Source organism: Garra rufa, chromosome 2 (assembly GCF_049309525.1).
Source record: "Garra rufa chromosome 2, GarRuf1.0, whole genome shotgun sequence".
NCBI lineage: Eukaryota > Metazoa > Chordata > Actinopteri > Cypriniformes > Cyprinidae > Garra > Garra rufa.
The window spans coordinates 48,287,565-48,312,890 of NC_133362.1; the positions used below are offsets into that span (position 1 = coordinate 48,287,565).

At 36.9% G+C, this 25,326-nt stretch overlaps 1 protein-coding gene across 1 annotated transcript in view; it reads left to right on the forward strand.

Moving 5' to 3' along the window:
• Positions 1 to 455: 455 nt before the first annotated feature.
• Positions 456 to 25,326, forward strand: part of heatr5b (HEAT repeat containing 5B) — a 41,998-nt gene continuing 17,127 nt past the window's right edge. The window contains exons 1-21 of the mRNA XM_073834322.1: positions 456 to 492; positions 843 to 969; positions 6,447 to 6,658; positions 8,287 to 8,395; positions 8,474 to 8,623; positions 9,466 to 9,637; positions 10,638 to 10,792; positions 10,971 to 11,220; positions 12,765 to 12,920; positions 14,150 to 14,400; positions 14,503 to 14,614; positions 14,703 to 14,855; positions 16,585 to 16,684; positions 18,343 to 18,456; positions 18,546 to 18,705; positions 20,252 to 20,427; positions 21,113 to 21,218; positions 21,306 to 21,496; positions 21,648 to 21,807; positions 22,702 to 22,891; positions 25,012 to 25,181. Coding sequence (XP_073690423.1) covers positions 844 to 969; positions 6,447 to 6,658; positions 8,287 to 8,395; positions 8,474 to 8,623; positions 9,466 to 9,637; positions 10,638 to 10,792; positions 10,971 to 11,220; positions 12,765 to 12,920; positions 14,150 to 14,400; positions 14,503 to 14,614; positions 14,703 to 14,855; positions 16,585 to 16,684; positions 18,343 to 18,456; positions 18,546 to 18,705; positions 20,252 to 20,427; positions 21,113 to 21,218; positions 21,306 to 21,496; positions 21,648 to 21,807; positions 22,702 to 22,891; positions 25,012 to 25,181 — 3,213 coding nt within the window. The 5' untranslated portion in view covers positions 456 to 492; position 843. The remainder of the gene's footprint in view (positions 493 to 842; positions 970 to 6,446; positions 6,659 to 8,286; positions 8,396 to 8,473; positions 8,624 to 9,465; positions 9,638 to 10,637; positions 10,793 to 10,970; positions 11,221 to 12,764; positions 12,921 to 14,149; positions 14,401 to 14,502; positions 14,615 to 14,702; positions 14,856 to 16,584; positions 16,685 to 18,342; positions 18,457 to 18,545; positions 18,706 to 20,251; positions 20,428 to 21,112; positions 21,219 to 21,305; positions 21,497 to 21,647; positions 21,808 to 22,701; positions 22,892 to 25,011; positions 25,182 to 25,326) is intronic.

Here is a 25,326-nt window from a genome sequence, read left to right on the forward strand (position 1 = left end):
TTTTAGAAAACTTGTAATACAATTTTTTTCACCCTATTCACCTTCAGTGTGTCGCCTTAAGTTATTGTTGCGTGTTATTGTTGTTATTTGACGCGCAGTCTGTTCTTCAGTGTGGGATTTAATGTTGTAATGCAATATTTTGTCGTTGCCAACATCATCTTACGCACATATTCGTTCTGCCATAAACGCATAATTTCCATCCGAAGACGTGAACAGACGTGATCTGTTACTTTACAGTTATTACTGGACGAATTTTAATTTAGAAATAAGAATCTCTGTAATTAATTCAATTATTAGACCTGTATAATATGCTCAACATTGGTTAAATAGAGGATTTCTGGGCCACTGAGCGCCCCCTGCAGGAAGTTAACGTTCATTTCCACGAGCGTCACAGCGTTCTCTCCATTGATTGGCTGTGAAAGCGGAAGTGACTCACAGCAACCCTTCCACTAGTCTCAATGCAAACATAAAACCCCACTACACGGAAAACAGGTAAGATAACGTTTATTTCATGAACTTAATTTAGTTTATTTAGACATACCATCGCGTCTCAGTATTCCCAGTCTGCTCTTGATGAAGGTAACCTTTCTTCTCCAGTAGTTGAGTTATAAATGTAGTCTGTTAGCTGCTCGGTTTAGGCCACGAATGTCATTCATATGAGGATGAGCGAGTGAGGATGATACTGTGCTTCACTCAATGTCTTTTTAATTCTGTCTCGCTGGAGTGTTAAACACAGAGCTTTACTGGAATACACTGTCGTGCTATCAGCTAAAGCTACAGCTGAATGTCAGAGCAGGCCTGTCTCATGAACAGCATTGACACCTGTGTTGTGTTTGTGTCAGGATGGAGCTGGCACACAGTTTACTGCTGAATGAAGAGGCTCTGGCTCACATCACTGAAGCCAAGAGAGCCGTCTTCATCTTCGAGTGGCTCCGATTCCTGGATAAAGTCCTTATAGCTGCCAACAAGGTAAAACCTCATCAGAAACCGTGTGTGTGTGTGTGTGAGTGAGGAAACCACTGTCAGTTTGTCACTGAGGTTTTGTTATTAATTAAGAGTAATATTTGCTCCTTAATTGATGTTCATGTTCATCCTAACAAAAATATTTCTGTCAAATATCTCAATCACATAATTACACTAAATTGACAATCTGAACAACTGTGACTGTCAATTTTACAGTTAAACAAATACAAGATTTGTTGTAAATAAAGCCAGGGTTCCTACCCATGTTCCATGTCAAAATTCCATACTTTTCCAGACTCAAATTTCCAACGTTCTCAGTAGATTTTCAGATAATCTTTAACGTAAATAGTCCACAGAGCATTTTTTTCAGCTTTATATTTAGAATGTAGTTCAGTCATCTGTAAATATAAATAGTTTTGAATCTTGTGACAACATACAGTCCCTAAATAAAAAAAAAAAAAAAACATCTTTGTTTGTGTTTGTGAAACGTTTTTGTTCCCTCTAGAAACTGTTCACATGCACATGGGAATTTTTTGCATGCTTACGCATAATAATTTCTAGTTCTCTATAACCTAATATCTGTAATATCAAGGCCTAATGTTCAATTTAACACTTCCTCTGTGGTGACACAGAAACCAGGAGATAAAATAGGCTGATGACATAAAATTTGCCAAGTTCAAGGGTCTATAAAAAGACCGGTACTGTAAAAATTTTTTTAATTGTTAGGGCATGTCATATTTCAAGGCCTTAGGTCTCTTTAACGCATACTTTGTGGAGGCCAAGAAACCACACCGTAAATATGTTTAATCAGTCCCTCCAGGATTTCACGATTTTTTTTTGTGATTTTTGCGATGAAAATTATAAATTTTGTGGTGGCAAGTCCTAGAAATTTGCGAAAAATTTTGCGATTTATTTAATTATTTAATTTATTTATTAATAATTAGGATATCACATTTACCATATTAGGTATTATGTTAGAGGCTCAATTATCATGCATAACACAAATCAAACATAAAATTTGTTTATTCTGATACATTTGAACTTTTAAAATAACCTATGGGCAATATTCTTATGTGACCTTTGTAAACATTAACAGCAGGTGTAGAAATGTATACTGTACATAGCCTACTTCATTTCAGTCACGTCTCAGGTACTCTTTACATTTTGGTAGCCCAAAAATTAATTGAACTAGCCCAAATAAAAAAGCTTTTTAATTTTTTTTTTTTTAAATATAGAAATTCAAACAGGAGTCTAAATGTCAATCAAATATGTTTTCAATACACAAATATAAACAAATATCAAGGAAGGAATTTTATTTCACTCTTTAGTGTATCTGCAGAATTTTTAAATATCAATTTAAAGCAATGTATGATCCTTTTTAAGAGCTGCACAAGTAAAATGAACAGAATGGGTGGGGTTGGACAATGTAAGGTAGAATTTTAGGTCATAAAATGACATGATTTATAATTCAGATACAGATTCACACAAAAACAATATCTTATACAATGGCATTTCAGCCTTTATACCATTAAAAGGGATAAATCAAGTATATAAATTATCATATTTATTTAAAACATAAATATTACTGTCTTAATTGTTTAGATTTTTTAGAAGGCACATTAAAAACCCTATGTGTTTGCTGCATAAAAACAAACAGCTGAAAATGTATTGGAAAAAATTCTAAAAAATAAAAATTAAAAATTCTGTCACAAGGGGGCGCTTTAGGAGCGCTGAAATATTATCGTTTCCCTAGTAACGGCTGTATACAAATCAGCTTTAACGCTGTTTTATCAGCATGAAATGAAAATGCCAACGACACGTTTCTGAGGACAGTCGGTTCTACTCAGATACATTCATTTAAAGACATCAGTGCTGCGTTTTGACTTTAAAATGTGCAGGGCTCATATTTATTCAATGACATCATTGCCTTTAGAAGTTTTATCCAGCCCTATCGTGATTCGTCTTTCCGTCCCTAACTGACTTTTAAAATTATAATTAAGACTTTTCTTATACTATTTAACAAATTCAAAACTTTTATGGCGTTCCATTTGCAACAACAGAAGCCCTCTACTTTACGATAGCGGGTCGGCAGGCCAGTGAAACATTTTGGTAGCTCGACTGAAAAACACAATAGCCCCCGGGACATCGATCTTGCGAGCCCTGCAGACAGACAGCTCACAGACATCACGTGAGCAGCGTCTTTATCAACATGATATATATATTTTAAAATCTTTTTATTATTGAAATATTTGAATAACCATTTTTTGCGATTATTTTGCGGTTAAATGACAAATTATGCAGGATCGCAAAAAAAATGCGACATTTTGTTGATTTTGCATTAAATTCAGCGATCGCAGAATCGCGAAAAACTGGAGGGACTGTTTAATGGTTTCTCGTGCGCAAATAAAATCTGTATATTTTTTATTTTTGCAAAGGTCCTTAAGGCAATGTAATACGGTGGTAAGAATATTCTGAGAAGAAACCCAAAATGCTTATAACCTGCATTTTGCATAATCAAAAAGTGCATATTTGACAATTACTAAACAGCTGCCATGAAATCTCACTTCTTGTATAATACATTTATTTTCATTAAATTCTTAACTTTCTATAATAAAAAACAAAATGAGAGCAAAAGTCTGGAAAGACATTTTTTTTTTCAATAGTTTTCCAGACTTGTAAGATATTTATATCAAATTCCATACTTTTCCAAACCCGTAGGGAGGAACCCAGTAAAGCACATATTTTGATTAGACAAATAGATTTTTAGTAACTGTCCAGCTCCTATGTTAGATTAGGGCTGCACGATTAATCGTTTTTAAACCGAAATCGCGATTTGAAAGGGTGCGATTTTCAAATCGCAAGAGCTGCGATTATTTCGATTTATTATCAACTGTGGTAACAAGCATATAAATCGTTTTTGACAGGTCGCTTCATGTGCATATTACATCTTCATGCTTATATTACGTTTGATGCAGAGTTTAACCAACAGGGGGCATTTTAACACTGCATGTAGTAGAGACGTGCACAGGACGTATTTTTCAGTCCTGCATCCGCAGAAATATGTTTATCTCGTTCCGTTCCCGCCTCGAAATTCATGTTTTGTCCCGCTTCTGTCCGCAAAAGCCCGCATAAAAGTAACCTTTATAGTTGTTGTTTTTTCAGTACATCAATTGAATTTACACGAAACAGATCTCGTAAGTTTCACAAACCCCCAGCATAAACGTCCCCGATAAAAATATTTGTTATAGCCTATAGGCTAAGCATCAACATTCACAAACCACTGTTATTCTTAACAGAAAATGCAAGCAGACACAGCTCCTTTAAAGCTGATATCTCAGTTTATACGCGAACTTATCAAGCTCTACAATGAATAGTATGCACAGTGAATCTTTCACAATGTCTACACTTCGTGTGTTTTAATTCGTGAGCACGCAATATTCAGCACTGTGCAAGAACATTTGAGCAGTGAGTGGATTCTAACTTAAAGACCTCGGATGACTGCCTATCCCTGTGCTTACTAATCATAGCTGTAAGTTGTATACTAGTTGTTCTTGCTGCTTTTGTGCAATAGATGAATAACAATGTTTTGTTTTTTAAATATTTTGTTTAGATATTTCTATTTTGCGGGAGTCCCGCGAATCATTTTATTTTCCCGCGTCCCGCACAGCCGCACTCTCCCATCAAGTTATGTTCCGCGCCGCATTCGTTTGCGTCGGGTCCCGCTGTACTCTCGTAGGAGTGCAGGTCTCTACTGCATGAACTGAGCAAATAACGGTAACGCCATTTGGAAAAGATGAGCGGGAGCAGCGGCTAAACTTCCCAACAAAGTGTCTCTTAATGTAGGTTATCATCAGTGTTTTACTAATGTAAAATAGTTTACAGTGTGTTTGGATTCCTAAAAGATTTTAATTATATTTTGTTATAAAATAATGTTATTTATGTATGTATGTATGTATGTATGTATGTCTTTTAGGATTTTATATAATAAAATATATAATATTTTTATTAATTAATTTTGTATAATAGTATATATTTTATTTTAAAAGATTTAAATAATATTTTATTATATCATTTTAATTGTTAATTCAATTTTATTTAAGATACTGTAGTTATTTTCTTAATTTGTCATGACAACTTTATTTAAAAAATGACAACAATGTTTAAGAGGTTTTAAATAAACAGTAGAACAGTGTAGCATACTTTGTGATTATGCTTGGTCTTTCTTTGGTGCTGTTAAAACCACCATATTAAACTTGTAGCTCTTTTATGAAATAGTAGTAAATCGCATTTTAAATCGCAAATCGCAATTTTGATCAGAAAAATCGCAATTAGATTTTTTCTCTAAATCGTGCAGCCCTATGTTAGATCATGCAGTTCTTTAGTTTTTAATGTTACTAAATAGTTAGGTATAATGGATGCTTCACAAGGTGTTTTCTTAATGTTTAGTGTCTTCTGAACTGAGGTTGATTTAAAAGAGATTAACCACTGAAAATCTAACATCTACTAATCATGTGCATGCACTTTTATTCCTTGCAAGATGTGGTTTGCTGAAATGTGTTTTATATTGCGTTTTTACAAATCCTGCTGATAGCTGTATGTATATGTGTGTGTGTGTGTGTATATATATATATATATATATATATTGAAAAAAAGCAGAGTATGGGAAAATGTTTGTGTTTCCATAATTTTGCCCTTATTTAGTTTTTTTAAAATAGAAAATTAAAAATTTTATGAAAATAAATGTATTATACAAGAAGTGAAATTTGGCATGGTTTTATGTTTAATGATTCTTTAGTAATTGTCAAATATGCACTTTTTGATTATGCAAAATGCAGATTATAAGCGTTTTGGGTTTCTTCACAGAATAATTTTAGCACCGTATTACATTAAGGACCTTGCAAAAATAAAAAACATACAGAATTTTATTTGTGCACGAGAAACCATTAAACTTAGCATGTAAGACAACGCACATTTCACAGTGTGGTTTCTTGGCCTCCACAAAGTATGCGTTAAAGAGACCCAAGGCCTTAAAATATGGCATACTGCCCTAACGAAGGCCACATTTTAAACACTCTTTTTTACAGTACCGGTCTTTTTTATAAACCCTTGAACTTGGCAAATTTTATGTCAAGAGCCTATTTTGTGTCATGGTTTCTGCGCCACCACAGAGGAAGTGTTAAATTGAACTTTAGGCCTTGATAGGCTTGTGATTCAAGACTGGAATTGCAAAAAGGACTTCTGCTAGTCTTGAATCACGCATGTAATGTGTGTAATTAGTTGGTGAAAAAAATGTAATGTTTACAGCAGCGAGGTTGTCAACTTGTCATATTCACATACTGTATGTGGTTTGTTTTTGGACATGGATCCTCGAGTGAAAATGTTCCATTATGTGAAATGAGGTGGATGTGTGTTATTCGTGACTGTGTTTGCTCTCGTGATGTGTTTCCTCATTCATCTGATCTGAGACGCGTGTTTGTCCGCAGGTGGATGTGAAGGAGAAGCAGAAGAAGCTGGTGGAGCAGCTGACGGGTTTGATCAGCAGCTCTCCCGGACCGCCCACCAGAAAACTGCTGGCCAAGAACCTGGCCGTCCTCTACAGCATCGGCGACACCTTCACCGTCTTCCAGACGCTCGATAAGTGCAATGACATCATCAAGAGCAAAGACGACACCGCCGCGTATTTACCCACCAAACTGTGAGTGTGCTCACGCGTGCAGATGTTCATCAGCGGAGCCTTGACCACAGTGGTGTGACACACTGAACAGACTGAATAATGCAGTTCAGTTCAATTCACAATTATTTGTGACTCTGGACCACAAAACCAGTCATAAGGGTCAATATTTCTCAATAAATTAGCTTTCCATTGATGTATGGTTTGTTAGGATAGGACAATATTTACAGCTATTTGAAAATCTCGAATGTGAGGGTGCAAAAAATACGAAATGAATTTCTTAGCCATGCATATTACTAATCAGAAATTTTGATATATTTACGGTAGGAAATGTACAAAATATCTTCATGGATCATGATCTTTACTTAATATCCTAATGTTTTTTGGCATAAAAGAAAAATTGATAATTTTGACCCATACAATGTATTTTTGGCTATTGCTACAAACATACCTGTGCTACTTATGACTAGTTTTGGGGGAAACGCATTTCAAGTAACATGAGTTACGTAATCTGATTACTTTTTTCAAGTAACTAGTACTTTTTCATTTACAAGAAAATATCTGAGTTACTTTTTTCTTTATGTATTTAATTCCATTTTATTAACCAATGTCTTTGCTGCTGACCTTAGTTGATCCAAATCAACTATTCTAATAAGCAAAACTTACTTTATATTAACTAACATTTCTGCTTTATTTTTCTCATCGCTGAAGAGTTTTAAACTTCCTTTTCCTACATTTCTACTGTACAGATGTGAATGTACTTTTCCTTCAAGCTTTGAAGGCTTATTCATTTTACTTTTTGGCATGAAAGGGCTTTTACCCTTTTACCCTTTTTACCCCCCAATTTTTTTTTTTAAATTAAAAACAAACAAGCAAGCCCTGCCCAGATTTAAAAAGTAACACAAAAGTAATGTAATGCATTACTTTGCATAAAAAGTAACTAAGTAACATAATTAATTAGTTTTTTTTTTAGGGAGTAATGCAATATTGTAATGCGTAACTTTCCCCAACACTGCTTATGACTGGATTTGTGGTCCAGGATCACATTTATGTTGTAATTTTCACACAATTTCATTTGGCCCTAATTTCTATTTAGGCTCTATTCAACATTTTCTAATATTTAACTTTTTTAGTTAATGCAGTATTTAAGGATAAATGGTGCTTAAATTTAAATAGGAAAATTAGAGCCATATGTTGGCCAGAAAGATACTATTCATATGTAATGCCATAGTGTAACCACTAGATGTCTGTATAGCTGTCTGTATGGATGTAAGATTATATGCAGGGCTGCTCAAAGTTTTTTTGTTTTGTCTGTCATAATTGCTTTTGCCTCTTGGTGGTTTTGAGTTTATCCCCCTCATTGATTTGCAATTATCTTTTGTGCATTGTGGCTACGTATTGGTTATATTTCACGAATTTGCAAAGATTTGCTCTGACATAGGCAGACCAGTTCATAAGTCTCTGTTTTGCTTACTTGATGTTTTGAGGCCAATTCACATCGTGACAGATGAACTGACACATTCTTGTCATCTTTACACAGAAAGAATAGCACAGAAGTAACAAAAGTTTGTACCATTCCAATGAAGTAAAAAGTGTATTTGTGAGTTGTGGAGCGTCAGATGTGTGTGTGACGTGTCTTGTGTTTTGTTCAGCGCTGCGGTGGCGTGTGTCGGAGCGTTTTATGAGAGGATGGGCCGAATGCTGGGCAGCTCTTTTCCTGAAACCATCAATAACCTCCTGAAAGCTCTGAAGAGTGCAGAGGTACAGCAGTTCTTGTGTGCTTATGTCTGTCTACAGATAGATGTGTGGGTTTGTCAAGCTGTTGTGTGTTTGTTTCAGTCTCAGGGTCGAGGTGAGATCCTGCTCAGTCTGCAGAAGGTCCTCAGTGGTCTCGGTGGCGCGGCGGCCTCCTGTCACAGAGACATTTACAAGAACGCACGCTCAATGCTGACGGACAGGTCCATGGCGGTGCGCTGCGCCGTTGCGAAGGTGAGCATTAATAAGAGAGACGGGGAGGTTTTCAGTCTTTCCCAGTCTTACATCATTGAGTGAACAGCACTAATATTTTGTGCCACAATATTTATTATTTATTTGAGTTTTCTTCTACTTATTAATTTATGTCATTAGGCCTATTTGTTGAACACTGCTGTCTTTTTTTTTTTTTTGTGCTCTTTTATAAAAGCAGTAAGCCTGTGCATTATACCGTGATTTTACCATGGTCAAGATGTGATAAAAGGTCACTAAAGATGACTGTAATACACACCTTCAAGTGGCTTATTGCTTATTATTTTATAATACAATTTATAATAATAGATGACTATACACTATTATTGAAAAGATTGCAATCAGTAAAATTGGTTTCTTATGGAGGAAATTCATATTTTTATTATTCAAGGATGCATTAAATTGATCAAAAGTGGCAATAAAGAAAAAAGTTCAAATAAAAAGTTATTCATCTGTAAATCTTGGGGGAAAAAAATGTATTACAGTTTCTACAGAAATATTGGGCAGCACAACTGTTTTCAACATTGCATTGCATTGTAATGATGCTAGAAATTCAGCTTTAATCACAGCAATCAATTACATTTTAACAGACATTTACACAGAAAGCAGCTATTTAAAACTAATAATATTTCACAATGTTACTGTTTTAACTGTATTTTTGATCAGTTAAATCAGTCTTGGTGAGCAGAAGAGACTATTTGACTCTAAACCTTCATATTAGTGTATCCACAGATCTCGTGAGTGGATGTTCATAAGAGCTGATTATGAACTGGCTTGATGAATGATAATGTGATGACGGTAATGTTATTGTTTCTGTGATTGGCCAGTGTTTGTTAGAGCTGCAGAATGAGGCTGTGTTCATCTGGACCACTGAACTGGAGAACGTGGCCACGCTGTGTTTTAAAGCTCTCGAAGGCTCTACATACAGTGTGCGTGTGGCTGTTTCCACACTACTGGGAACCGCTATGGCCACAGCGCTGATGCCCAAACAGGCCACAGGTCAGTTTCAGCCGTTAGACCTCAAACATCTGCTCATTTACTTTTCATATTGATGAAACGTAAATGTTGAATGAATAATTTTATCCTCATATTTGCTCTGCATGTGTCCCTCATGGAATTTTTCAACTATGCAGGCAATAGTATGCTATCATTTTTGTAGTATACTATCATTGCACGGTATTCACATTTCTATATTGACTTTGTATTGCGGGGAGCTGCCTCCTTGTCATTTCTGACAAAAATCAGAACAATGTCTAAAAGCTGCTATGTGACAAGGTGTACAGTAAACAAGCTAAAAAACACAGCACTGCGTTTTTATAAGCTGTCGACCCAAAAAAACGAGTGTTTAAGAACACAAAAGTAGAGCGCAACATGTCATATTACTCTAAGAATTACACCCGCTGGAGGGAATTTTAACGGTGACGGTAAACATTCATTATTTAACCATGTCAAAGGATTATTTCATCACCCTGAAAGGAGGAGATATATTGAGAAACTAAATTTTATTGGTCTATGTCAGTGCTCCTTTTCCTTACCTTTCTTTTGTTGGAGAAATGATCCAACTGAATGGCCCAACGTGAAATACCCTGACATCTATAACTATTTGTGTCCTTAAACACTCCTTTTTTGAGTCGACAGCTTATAAAAATGTAGTTTTGTGTTTTTTAGCTTGTTTACTGTACACCTTGTCACATAGCAGCTTTTAGAAATTGTTCTGTTTTTTGTTATAAGTCAGGAATGACAAGGAGTCAGTGGAGAGTGTTGGATTGTTTTCCCCCCGGTGGGCATGGCCTAAATGTGCTCTGTCTCATACTTTATTGAAACTATATTGAAATTGATGCACATTGCAAACTTTTTATATGCTATTTTGAAACATATAGGAACATATACTTCTTGTGAACCATTTAGCACGCAGCCAGTGTCCAAAAAGAGCTCATTTGGAGTGATTTGTGACTGATATGAGTGAGGTCTGAGCTGTTCTCTGTTTGTTGCGTGTCAGTCATGCGTCAGAATGTGAAGCGGGCGACTCTAGAGGAGGTTCTGGAGCTGATGGCCACAGGCTTCCTGCGAGGAGGCTCTGGCTTCCTGAAGAGCGGAGGAGAGATGCTGAAAGGAGCGTCAGTCAGTCGAGAAGTGCGAGTCGGCGTCACTCAGGTGAGACTGGAAACAATCACTCTGCTCTCCGAAACTCATGTAAACCGCTTAAAACTAAATTTGAAAACACAAAAACAGCATGCAACTCATTTTTATTACAAACCATAAGCAACAGAGAATTGAGTTTAGTTGAGGTTGTTAACTGAAGTGCTCATTGCTGATTTGTGTCTCTGTACAGGCGTATGTTGTGTTCGTCACCACTCTGGGCGGTCAGTGGTTGGAGCGTAATTTCGCAGTGTTTTTATCTCATTTGCTGGAGCTGGTGGCTCATCCTCGGGCCACGCAGACTCACGTGGAGGCTGTGTATTCACGCCGCTGTGTGTCTTTCGCCTTGCGGGCGACTCTGGGTGGTCTGCTGGGTGAGAAAGCTCAAATAGCTGCAGCGAAGGAAATCTGTCTGGCCATCAGCAAACAGATGAGAGCCGTGGGTAAGATGAAGATCACACAGCCATCAGTCAATACTCCTCAGTGTGTCTGAAATCAGAGCTGTCATTGTCCAATTAAGATCTAGAGGATCAAAGATTTCCTCTTTTTTTTTTTTTGCTATAACACTTACACATTCTTCTTGGGTACTTTAGAAAATTTGTTCATTTACAGTGTGAAGGAAAATGAAGACAATCTGTAGTCATATGACAGATTTTCATTTTCATTCTAGATTTATGATCAGTATGACAGCTATGACAAGTCTTATTCAGCCTAACGCAGCACACGTATCATTTTTTTTTTTATTATATAATGAACAAAAAAAAATAGAATAAAAAAAGAAAAAAGCAAGCTAGTGTTGGAGGCCTAAAAATATAGATAGAATACAAGAAGAACTGAGAAGTTAATGTTAGTTTTTTTTTCTTTTTAGAAAACAAGCAGTAAGTTAATTAATCGAGAATAAGTCTAAAAGGGCTTTTTTTTTTTTTTTTTAGATTAGAGAGTGCTAGAGTTAGAGGGGCAAGTCAAGATGCAAGATATGTATTTTAAGCTGATTCTTGAAGATGGTAAGGACTCAGCTGTTTTCCACCAGAAGGGTACATTTAATGTAAAAGTCTGTGAAAGTAATTTTGCGCTTTTTTGGGATGCCACAATAATGCGCCGTTCACTTGCAGAACACAAGCTTCTAGAGGCACATCAGTCTTCTTATTATTATATTGTTTTAATTAGAAATTTAAAAAAGCCTGTAAATTTATTTTTTTATATATATATGACCCTGGACCACAAAACAAGTCATAAGGTTAAATTTGACAAAACTGAGATACATACATCATATGAAAGCTCAATAAATAAGCTTTCTATTGATGAATAGTTTGTTAGGAAAAAAATCAAAATACTGAGAAAATCACCTTTTAAGTTGTCCAAATGAAGTTCTTAACAATGCATATTACTAATCAAAAATTTTGATATGTTTATAGTAGGAATTTTACAAAATATCTTCATGGAACATGATCTTTACTTAATTTCCTAATGATTTTTGGCATAAAAGAAAAATCAATAATTTTGACCCATTCGATGTATTTTTGGCTATTGCTACAAATATACCCCAGCGACTTAAGACTGGTTTTGTGGTCCAGGGTCACATATATACATTTTTGAACTTGACATAGATGATGACATACTTTTAATAAAATTTGAAAAATGCTATTACAAAGGTAAAAAAAAATGACCCTGTAAATCACTTTAAGGAGTAGATTTTTGATTATTGATCAGAAGATGCTCCTAAAAATTTTGAATTCGGAGGAAAATCATTCCTAATTATAAGAAAAAAAAAGCTCTTAAACTGGGTGTGTGACATGTATGTCTGTGGAATTGTGTTTGGCTGAGGACAAAACATTGTCAAAAACATTTTTTTTGCTTTAATTCCTGTACTCCGTAGTTTAACAGAATACATCTGATTTAAAGACAGCATGCTGTTTTCTTATGGCAGTGTTCATGTGAGACCCGGTTTCAGACCCTCATGAGCGTGTTTTGTTTCTGTCTCTCACAGAGGCTGTAGTGAATGACCCCAGCAGTGAGAACCGGGCCGGGGCCGCAGACGTGTCGGCCAGTCAACACGTGATGGTGTGTGCTCTTAAAGAGCTGGGCAGTTTGGTCCAGAGTCTGAGCGCCACAGCTTCCCCTCTTATCCAGGAACCATCTGTCGGTAGGAAATTGCATAAAACCGCATTGTGTTTCAGTTGGGTACAAACAATGACGTACCAGCCTGGCACAAGCTGGACAGTCATTCCACAGAGGATGTTTATCAAAAGTCTTCATGTGTTTTCATTTCATTTTTATGACGGAAACAAACAGGATGCCGCTTTCTCAAGAGCGCATCACAAAAATGAAACACAGTTCTGCATATAGGCTGCTACTTGTTGCACAGTTTTTTTGTTTTGTTTTTTTGTTTTGTTAATTTATTAATTATTTAGAAATATATATTTCACCTATAAGCCTATTTATTTATTTTATATATACAGTGCCTTGCAAAAGTGTTCATACCCCTTCATTTTTTCACATTTTGTTGCAGCATTATGTTAAACTGCTTTAAATTATTTTTTCCCCACATCAATTTACACTCCATACTCCATAATAATGACAAAGCAAAACCCATATTTGCAAATTTTACAAATGTATTAAAAATAAAAGACGTAATAAAAGACTGTAATAAGTAGATTGCATAAGTATTCATACCCTTAACTCAGTCCATAGTTGAAGCACCTTTACAGCCTCAAGTCTTTTTGGGTCTGATGTGAGCATCTTTGCACATCTGCATTTGGCAATTATCTGCCATTCTTTGCCTCACCTTTTCACCTCTCCATCTCTGTCAGCTTGGATGGGGGCTGGCAGACATTTTCTAGAGTCCTAGTTGTTCTAACCATCTTCCATTATGGATAATGCTTCTGTGAACCTTCAATGCAGCAGATTTGTTTCTGAACTCTTCTCTAGATCATCGCCTTAACGCAAGTCTGTCACTGAGCTCTACAGGCAGTTATCTTGGTTTTTGCTCTGATATGCATTTTCAGCTGTTAGACCTTTTCTGAGAGGTGTGTGCCTTTCTAAATCAGACTCATTTTTTCGATTGTCCCAGAAAAGGGTATGAATACTTATGCAATGGGATCTTTTCAGTTTTTTATTTCTAATAAATTTGCAAAGTTGTTACAAACCTGTTTTGTGCTTTGTCATTTTGGTGTATGAGATGTAGATTGATGTAGAAAAAAATAATAATTTAAAGCAGTTTAACATAATGCTGCAACAAAACGTGGAAAAAATGAAGGGGTATGAATACTTTTGCAAGGCACTGTAGCTTATATATTATATATAGCAATTGAGACACTTTATGATGAACAGACCAGTGCTCACAGTCTAGACGTCTTGTGCTTACATTAACAGGTCTTTTAGAGACGGTCACATCAGTGCTGCTGCACCCGAGCATGGCTGCGCGTCTGGCTGCGGCCTGGTGTCTGCGTTGCGTCGCTGTAGCTCTGCCGCACCAGCTCACGCCTCTCCTGGAGCGCTGCGCAGAGTGCATCAATAACCTGAAGAACTCGCCGGAGGCTGTGAGCGGATACAGCTTCGCCATGGCGGCTCTGCTGGGAGGAGTCCATCAGTGTCCTCTGGGCATCCCACACTCCAAGGGGAAGGTCTGACTCTCTCTCTCACTCACACTGGATGCTGAAGAATGTAAATCTCCATATTGTTACAGTCAGAATACTATAATTTAATACAACTGGAATGTCTTTCAGATGGTGGTGAGTATAGCTGAAGACCTGCTGCGCTCTGCAGCCCAGAACAGCCGTCTGTCTCTCCAGCGGACTCAAGCAGGCTGGCTGCTGTTAGGAGCTCTCATGACCTTAGGTGAGTCTTTCAACACATGACTAGATGCTTCACCACTCTGAGGTGCCATGCCAGTGAAATCAGCCCCTCTGTTGTTTCCTCCTCTCAGGACCGTCTTTAGTGCGATACCACCTGCCGAAGATGCTGCTGCTGTGGCGTAACGTGTTTCCTCGTTCTCAGAAGGAGCTGGAGGCGGAGAAGGCCAGAGGAGACTCTTTCAGCTGGCAGGTGATGCTGGAGGGTCGTGCCGGCGCTCTCTGCGGTAAAACACCTCAAATTCCTACATGGCCTTCTCTTAGGGCTGGACAATAATTCGATATCAATATATATCGCGATAGAATTTTTTTCAATAACGGTGATACCATTTTTAAACCCATTTCCGATATTTCGATATACATTTGCATATCATATATATGATGTTCAATGCTCAGCCGTCAGAAAGAGCAGAAAAGAATTGCGTGATGACGTACATCACAGACACTGCGCTCAGCAGCAGTAGTTGGTTGAGCTCCGTTGCGGAAAGTTTTTATCTACAAAATGAGTATCCCTGACCGCAATACAGATGTGGATGAACAAGCTTCCACAAGTAAGAAGGCAGATGAAATAGTTGATAAGACAGGAAAGACTAATTCAGTGGTGTGGAAGTGGTTCGGCTTTTTAAGTTCGGATAAACTCTGCCATTGGTAAGTTATACACAGTTGGCCGCTTCAAATAGATTTTCAAAAAGGCTTTTTTTTTCGTTAAATAAACATGAGCTCTGCACGTTTCACAGTCAAAGGGTGGCGCTGTTTTTTTTTTTTTTTTAAATGAATGTCTCTAAAAAGGAAACTTTACTGTATTCAGAAAAGTTTCTGCCATTTTCATTTAATTTTTACTATAATTCCTTATAAAGTAATTCATTACCACTGTGCTACTTTGTGTCCAAATGTTACCAGGAAAATGCGGGAAAGAGCACCTCCTTCTGGAAGAGGATTAATAATTAGTTGGCCTAGTGGCATAATTTTTATTATGATTTCTTTCCCCCTTTTTAAGCGATTTTATTGGGAATTAATTTAGTCTTTAGTCAAGACAAACATATTTGTATAGATTATTCACAGTTCTCTCAATTAAATCAGCCTGTTCTAGTTTAAATGGAAATATGTGACCCTGGTCCACAAAACCAGTCTTAAGTCGCTGGGGTATATTTGTAGCAATAGCCAAAAATACATTGTATGGGTCAAAATTATTGATTTTTCTTTTATGTCAAAAATCATTAGGAAATTAAGTAAAGATCATGTTACATTAAGATTTTTTTGTAAAATTCCTACTGTAAACCTATCAAAATGTAAATTTTGATTAGTAATATACATTGTTAAGAACTTAATTTGGACAACTTTAAAGGTGATTTTCTCAGTATTTAGATTTTTTTGCATCCTCAGATTCCAGATTTTCAAATAGATGTATCTCAGCCAAATATTGTCCTATCCTAACAAACACACATCAATAGAAAGCTTATTTACTGAGCTTTCATATGATGTATATATCTCAGGTTTGAAAAATTTAACTTTATGATTGGTTTTGTGGTCCAGGGTCACATATATTATTGTTAATAAGCTGAGTCTGAGAGTTTCATTTATTTGATAGTTTGTTTCACATTTCTTGTTTGTAAAGGCTTAATACAAATAAAAAGTGAACCTTATTATTTTTTTTTTACTGTTTTTGTTAAAAAAAAAATTCTATAATTTTAATAGGAGGAGCCTGGAGGTATTATAGACTTTGCAAATTCAGTTTGCAGACATTTGTAGGTACAGACATCCATTGTGTGTGTCCTCTGCAGTTTTTTCCTGAGGCTTTTTAATATTGTCCATATGGATATCGGAATTATATCGTATCGACCGAAATTAAGAAATATATTGTGATATAATTTTTTGCCGTATCGTCCAGCCCTACGTTCTCTGCTGTTGTTTTTTCAATATGCATTGTGAAAAGCTCATATTGCTTGTTCCTCACAGCCATGCGCAGTTTTGTGGCTCATTGTCCAGAGCTGCTGACGGAGGATGTGATCCGCAGACTGATGACGCCCATCGAGTGTGCCATGACCATGATGTCTCAGTGAGTGTGACACAACACTGTATTAATGCCACTGTTAAAATGATAGGATCTGAGAAGTGCTTTGTGTATGGAAAAAATCCTTGATGCTGGTGTTGTTGCTATGAACCGCGTTGCAGAAAGTTACTTTTAAAAGTAATGCATTACAAAATTGGGTTACTCCCAAAAAAAGTAGCTAACTATGTTGCATTGTTACTTTTTATGGAAAGTAATGCATTAAATCTGGGCAGGGCTTGCTTGTTTGTTTTTAATACAAAAAGTTAGATTTTTAGCAAATGTAAAAGCCCTTTTACACCAAAAAGTGAAATGAATAAGCCTTCAAGGCTTGAAGGAAAAGTAAATTCACATAAAAGTAACCCAGATATTTTTTTTTATAAATGTAAAAGTAATGCATTCACTAGTTACTTGAAAAAAGTAATCTGATTACATACCAACTGTAAAAAGTCATGTCATGTGAGTTTTTAGGTTAAAAGTACTTTATTAGAAATAAAAATTCAGAGACATAAACTCAAAACATCTAAAATTAAACTATAAACTCAAAACATCTGAATTCAAATGTTCTGACTGGCTGTGAATTTATTTATTTATTTATTTTTGGGTCACTTATTTTAATTTTAACACACAAAATAAGTATTGTGTTCATAACATGCATTTTGTGATCCAGAAACATCCTTCTGTGCACAAAATTAGGTAGGTTTGCAATTCTTTGAGTTAATTCAAAATGTAATATGTAATAAATAAGTGTAAATTTCATATCTCTATGCTGACTTTATTTCTATTTCTCTGAGTTTTATCTCAAATTTCTGAATTAAAGGCACATATGTAAGATTTTTTTATTAAAATGAAAAAAAAAAAAACACTAGAACAGTATTATATATTTTGCTGGCTTGTGTACTTACATTATCCCAAATTTTTCGAAGAATGTTTAATTCCAGAGAAATAAGCAATTTGAACTAGTGTAACGTACTGTGTCGTAATGTCGCCTGCCAGTGACGTCATACGCCCTCGAATTTCTGGTTTTATTTTGTAGAAAACAGAAACCCCTAAGACACTTTAATATGTTATGCATTTTATTAGACAGGTGACGGACACATAGTAGCATTATAGCTGAACTTTCAATGCACTCAGTGTATTTAGTATGATAAAACAGTGCTGATTTTCCAACATATGCACTGGAAGAAGCAGAAGCAGCGACTGTGGCATAGTAAAAGCGCCGCTGCTTTCGAGCATGTCGCGCTCATCCCTCATTAGCAATCGCTCTAGCGCCCTTGTTTTGCTTCTGTGACTTTCAGCCCCATGCCGCTTCATACTACAGTGACCTTAATAAGCTTGTTAGATTGCATCGGCTGTGGGGATGAAGACAACAACTCCCATGATTCCACACTTAATCACGGCATGATCAAACTACGCCTTTGTTTCTGTGTTTGTTTTGAATATGCACCCTCTAATGGCAGAAACTTACAAATTGTGCCTTTAACTGATACATTTTATTTTTTATTGTTTATTGTGAGTAGAAAGTTCAAAAGAACAGCATTTAATTGAAATAGACATCTTGTGTAAATACTTAATAATGATGCTGTAGCAGGACTTTTTTTTTCTCTTATGCACAGTTCTGCTAAAAGACACAAGATGCATTACTTACAAGTGTTTTTGGTGTGCAGTGTTCCTGCAGTGATCAAGGTTCATGGAGCTCATCTGAAGGCCAGCGCTGCCATGGTCCGACTGCGACTCTACGACATACTGGCGCTGCTGCCGCCCAAGACATATGAAGGCAAGTCCGTCACAAACACCTGCACTGCTGCTGTCAGCACTGATGACGTGAGAGCCGATTATGAGTTATGATTTCCCCATGATTCACAGGCAGTTTTAATGCTCTTCTGAGGGAGCTGGTGGCAGAGTTCACGCTCACAGATAACTCCGCCAACACCACCACATCTCTGCTGCGCTCGCTCTGCCATTATGACGACAGCGTGCTGATGGGCTCGTGGCTTCAGGAAACAGATCATAAGTCCATTGAGGATCAGGTAATCACTTTGAAGATGTGCATAAATACTCATTTAATGGGTGAATGGCAACTGTGCATTTATATTTCACATTATAACCCCCAGTGTTTGGCTTAAGAGTCATTCTGTGTCAAACCAATCAAAACTTCCTCGGCTCAGTTTTTGGATTCTGCTGATATTTTCTCTGAAGAAAGATCAACATGTGTAGTGATGAAAGCCAAAATATATTAAATGTCATTGATGAATATTTACTGAGTAATCCACTATTTTTAGAGGGGGTCAAAATGGTGATTTATCACCTAAGATTCAGAGTCAAGTTACAGGGGGGTAAAAATTACTTCATAAAGATGGCAACAGCATAATGTTATTTTCACACAGAGATTGGTAGGTCTTTTAGTGAAATCTGTTGACTTGAGCAAATTTGCTGCATTATGTGCCAATGGTGACCATTCAAAAATGGGGAAACGGCACTTTTCAAGTTCTTTCTTTAAAGTTTGCATGCTTGTAAATCAAGAAGTATTAAATATATCTTAGTGCCTTTTTAAATATTTGGTCTACACAAACTTTTCTTTTGGCATCTTCATTTTCAAGGCCCTATATGGTTCGCTTCCAGAGATATTGGAATTTCAATATGGCTCCAGGACTAAATCACTAAAATGTACACATTTTCTGTCTTTAAAAACCAAATGTGGGCCAGTTTGCATAAATATTTTGTTTTAAAGAGGAATGTCTGAAGAACAAATACTGTTGAAACTAGAGATGTATCTTGTTTCCTTCAGTCAGCACAACTGCATTAAACATACCTGTCTGAGTGCCATAAATATTATTTTTCCAAAGTTTGTGTGCTAAACCTAAAGAGGTAGAAAATGTATTACAATAGGATTTTAAATTTTAGGTCTTTTTTTTGTGGAATCATAATTTTCTAGGCCCTACAGATATGGGGATCTCAATGAGGCTCCATGTCCAGATTATTGAAAATTACACATTTTCAGTGGTCGGAAACCAAATTAGCTAATACTTATTTAAAGAACAATTTCTGAAGGAGGAATAATATTACAATTTTAATTGTATCCAATTAAGTACTTAATACTAAAAACTTAGTAAAAAGCTAGTTACAGACATTCAAACTTTGGAGCAAAAACCCATTTTGGAATGGTCACCGTTGGCACATAATGTAACAGATTGCTAAAGTCAACAGATTTTACTAACAGAGCTACCAATCTCTGTGTGAAAACAACATTGTGATGCTGCCATCTTTCTGAAGTCATTTTTACCCCCCGTAACTTGACTCTGAATCTAAGGTGAAAATTGGCATTTTGACCCCCTTTACAGAATCGCAGATTACTCAGTAGATATTCATCCAAGACATTTGATATTTTGTCTTTCATCACATATCTTTCTTCATAAAAATTATTAGCAAAATCAAAAATTTGAACAGGGGACCTCGGGTTGAGTTGACACAGAATGACCCTTTAGTAATCCTCTGCAGCTTTTTTTAGTGCACAGGATTAATTTAGCATGACTTTCATGCAGTTTTGTGATGTTTTCATGTATTTCTGTGACACAGCTGCAGCCCAACAGTGCATCAGGCAGTGGCGCTCTCGAACACGACCCGTCCTCCATATACCTGCGTGTCCCTGCGGTGGAGGCCATGCCTGGACCACTGCCACTCGGGGTGTCTGTGATCGATGCCTCCGTCGCTCTGTTTGGAGTCGTCTTTCCTCACGTCTCTTTCAAACACAGGTACTTTCATTCAGCATTGTGTTGGCCTTCTATTGCTTTCTGTGTTTGATGTTATTTGGGGTCACAGACAGTAGTGAATTTTTTTTGGTCCAAAGTCCATCTGTATATTAAAGATCAAATACCACACTACCATATAAAAGATAAAAAAGGGTCAGTAAGATTTGTGTTTCTATTACCTTTATTTAGAATGAAATAAAAGAAATGAATAATGTTACACACATTTTCTACTTCAAATAAATTCTGTTCTTTTAATTCAAGTTCTTTCTATTCTTCAAAGAATAAAAAGCAAAAATGTCATTTTCCACAAAAATATGAACTGTTTTCAATATTGATAATAATCAGAAATGTTTGTTGAGCAGCAAATCAGCATCTTAGAATGATTTCTGAAGAATCACATGACATTAAAGACTAGAGCAATGATGCTGAAAATTTAGCTTTGACCACACCAATCAATTACATTTTACAATACATTTCCACTTTTAAATGTAATAATATGTTTTTACTGTATTCCATGATCAAAACTTTGTTCAAAAACATTGAGAAATTTTACTATCACCAAATCTGTAGTGCTAATGGATGTTCTTGTTTCCTCAGTGAATATAAAATTAAGGATTGGGTTCATAGCATTAGCCGTTCCTGTAGAGCATTGGTTGTGATTTATTTAATGTCCTGTTGTCTATTCCAGGTTGCAAATGCTGGATCACTTTGCTGAATGCATCAAACAAGCTAAAGGAGTCCGTCAGCAGGCTGTTCAGTTGAACATATTCACTGCAGTGCTGAGCGCCCTCAAGGTTCATATCCTGCCTTCAATATCTACTGGTGTAGCTTTTCAGCCTTCAAAAAAAAAAAATAGTTGATTGTTTTCTGTGTTTGTACAGGGTCTGGCTGAGAACAAGAGCAGTCTCGGCCCGGAGGAGGTGCGTAAATCAGCTCTAGCGCTGGTGATGGGTGCGCTGGATAACCCTAACCCCATCCTGCGCTGTGCTGCTGGAGAGGCTCTGGGCAGGATGGCACAAGTTGTAGGAGAAGCTTCTTTCATCGCCAGGATGGCACAGCACAGCTTTGACAAGTATGCAAGCTAAACGCCCTCATTAATCAAACTGAATGTCAAGAAAACTGTGGTGTGCAGGATCGTGGAATGGATGTTGTCTTGTTTCTTGCTATTTCCTTATGTTTGTCTTGGTGTTTCTCATTTTTTCTTTCTTTGATCTTCTGTTCAGGCTGAAGTCGGCACGTGACGTGGTGTCCAGGACGGGTCACTCTCTGGCTTTAGGATGCCTGCACCGTTATGTGGGCGGCATTGGGTCAGGACAGCACCTCAAGACCAGCGTTAGCATCCTGCTGGCCCTGGCTCAAGACGCCACGTGTCACGAGGTCCAGGTGAGCTGTGAAACAAACAAATAGAGGCGTGCACTAATGCAGCAAACATGTGGTCAGTGTAGAAGCATTTAAAACTGTCAGAGAAAGACAAAAATCATTCCAAGCAGCGACAGCGAGAGACTGTTTAGAAGCGCATCGCATGTCTTCATGAGAAGAAAGGTTACTGTATGATGACTGAAATCATCCATAAGTAAATAAACTACAGAACGTTATGTTGTCTAATACACGCACCAATTGTATTTACTCTGACAGCGCTGCAGCAGCTCCTTAGCCAGGGTTCAAAGACCAAAGATGACAATCATTCATAAATCTGCTGCTGTCAGCAAAAAGTGAACGTTCATAAATGTTAGTATTGTCATTTTACTGTTGTTCTGTCAAATAAAATAAAAAAGAAAGACAAAAATAATGATGAGCAGCTCTATTAATACATTTATTCTAGCATTGTTTTTTGCTCAGCAAGGCTGCATTTATTTGTACATTAAAACACATGCCTGACTCAAGAAGGGGGTCTTAAAAATGGCCAAAGAATATTATTTACTAACTTGTTAAAGTTAAATTGTGCTTTGTTGGTAGGCTATAATGTCGGCTAGAATATTAATAATGTTCAGTGTTAAGTAAATATTTTCAAATTGTTGTTTTGTAATTGATTTTTTTTTTTTTTTTTGAAAAGCAAAACAAAACTGTAAAAAGCACATTTTGGCTATTTAATTTATGCAATAGTGAAAAAATTGTCGAAATGCATGGGGGAAAAACACGAAAAAAAAACGTGTTCAGTTTGTGTTTTTTTTTTGTTCGGCTTCGGCCAAGAATTTTCATTTCGGTGCATCCCTAGTTTGAAGAGAGTTCTGCTGCTGGTGAGGTCAGATGTGTGATGTGTTGGTGTGGTTGTTTCAGACATGGGCGCTGCACTCTCTGGCTCTCATCGTGGACTCCAGCGGGCCCATGTACCGCGGTTATGTGGAGCCCACCCTGTCTCTGGTGCTGACGCTGCTCCTAACGGTCCCCCCCTCACACACAGAGGTGCATCAGTGTTTGGGCCGGTGTCTCGGAGCGCTCATCACCACCGTGGGCCCAGAACTACAGGGTACCAAACAATTACCAGTTGTAGTATTTGTGCTTAAAACATAGCAGTGTTTCCCATTAAGTACAAGACAGAGGTGGCCCACCACAGTTTGATGCATTCACAAAATCCAGTAGGAAAAACTGTATATTATACATGATGTACATTATGCACATTACATGAGGGAAAAGCACCGGGACAGTTAGGAAAAACATGTTTTCTTAGTAAAATGTGGAATAATATTTAGCCTACTGTGATGAATGAATTAATTAAGTGAATCAGTTATCAAAATTAGGTTAGTTGCAACCTGGGTTCTGCATCATTTTTTATTGTTTTTCCTTAATTGTTAAAAAAGAGTCAAAAGAGCAGTTATTTTCAGAATTGGTCTGTGTCATTATGCACATGTCAGTTGTGTAATTAAGCTTTCTGTTTGTGTAGACCTCTATTTGATTGAATTCAAAGCTGGACAATAGGAGTAGGTGATACCTAATTACTACATCACAATACGAGTAATATGTCACAATGTAGTTATTTTTTTGCAGGAAATAAAGTTGTTACAATAACAACATTTTAGATTTCAGTGATATTTCAAAATGCTGCGAAAGGATGTCTTGAACGGTTTTGCCATGGCGATTTATTAAAGTAACAGTATATCTTTAAAGTGTTATTAAATTATTTAAACTCTTCAATTTTACATATGGAGAACAAGTCATTCTCAGGAAACATGCTTAGTTTTTATAAATGCATCATGCTTAGGGCCTAACAAAAAATCAGGCACTCCAGCTGAATGCCTTTGCAGCTCCCACCCCGGTGGCATCAGGAAAACATCATGTTTCTTGAAAATTACTTGTTCTCCATATGTAAAAAGTTTTGGATAATACAATTTAAAGATTAAAGTAAGCTACTTTTATAAATCTCCATTGCAACACACTTCAAAATATCCCAAATCCATTTGCAATTTAGAATTTCCAGTATCTTGGCATCATGTTGACAAACTTATTATTCCATAGCCTGATTTTTCCCAAAAAATCCACATTTAAACCAAAATAATTGATTTCCCGTTGGTCGTAGCTAATAACTGTAAATTAGAAAGTTGTCCAGCTTGATGAGAATAATATATGTACTGAGTTTGGTGGCTGTAGCAAAAACTAACCTCCCCAACTTTTGTCAAAAGGTGGAGCCTCCTCCATGCCCATTTATGAGCTTTTGTCAGTGTCTAACTATCATCAGTACTGATGTGTGTTTTGAGTTTCATGAAATTCTAAGAATGTTAAGTGCCTCAGAATCACTGGAAAGAATATTAAAGTTTGACAGGTTGCCATGGCAACAGTAATATCAAGAATCCCTTCACAGTTTTACATCGGCTGTGTTTTTACATTATTCAGATGAAGTTTGAAGCAAATAGAGTAAAAACAAGAGGCTGATTTCAAAGCATTATGAAAATGACACTTTCTATTGCCAGTTGGTGGCACTATAACTTTAACATCTAACAGTCACATCTATGTGATCGGCATCATACAAGGAACAAACTGCTGAAGTTTGATCAGAATCAGACAATGTGGGCAACAGTTATTATAGTATAGTATATATAGTTATATATATATAAACCTTGCAGTTTAGCATCCCCAGTATCTTGAGTTCATGTTGACAAAGTTTGGTGGCAATCAGAGGAAAAACCCAGTAGGAGTATCTCAAATTCCACAGCATGCGCTTTTCAAAAAGCCCTGAATAGCTCACTTCCTGTTAGGCGGAGCATATGACATGGAGTGCTAAGTTTGTTCAGCTCAGTGAGGTCTAAATGTGTACCAAGTTTCATAAGTATACGTGCAAGTATGTATGAGCTATACATCAAGTTTCCTGACTGTGTTCCAGGGGGCGCCATAGAGCCCCTGTGTCGCATCTGGGTCTCAGTCTCTGTGGGGTCCTAATGACCGCAGATTCCAACATGTGTGCCAATTGTCAAGAGTTTCTGAGCATGTTAAGGCCCTAATTAAAAAGTGACACATTATCACATACTGCATTTTCCTCTGTCTCATGCATCCCTAGCCCTATCAGTGTTACATAGGTGAACATAAAATGTTAAGATGTGTCTGCAGAAGAGTACTTTAATTATTTCTAACTCAGTTTTTTTTTTTTTTGGCCAGGTAACAGTGGCAGCGTCTCTACGATCCGTTCGTCGTGTCTGGTGGGCTGCGCCATCATGCAGGATCACTCGGACTCTCTGGTCCAGGCGGCGGCCATCTCCTGTCTGCAGCAGCTGCACATGTTTGCACCGCGACACGTCAACCTGTCCAGCCTGGTGCCCAGCCTCTGTGTAAGGCTGCTTCATCAACTACAGATTTAACATGTTCGCATTTAGAGCTCTGCCTTAGGGAATCATTTCTTGGTTGGCTGCAAATATGAGTACATGGAGAATATACGCAGTTAAATCAGTTCAAGCTGATTTTCCACACGTGTGT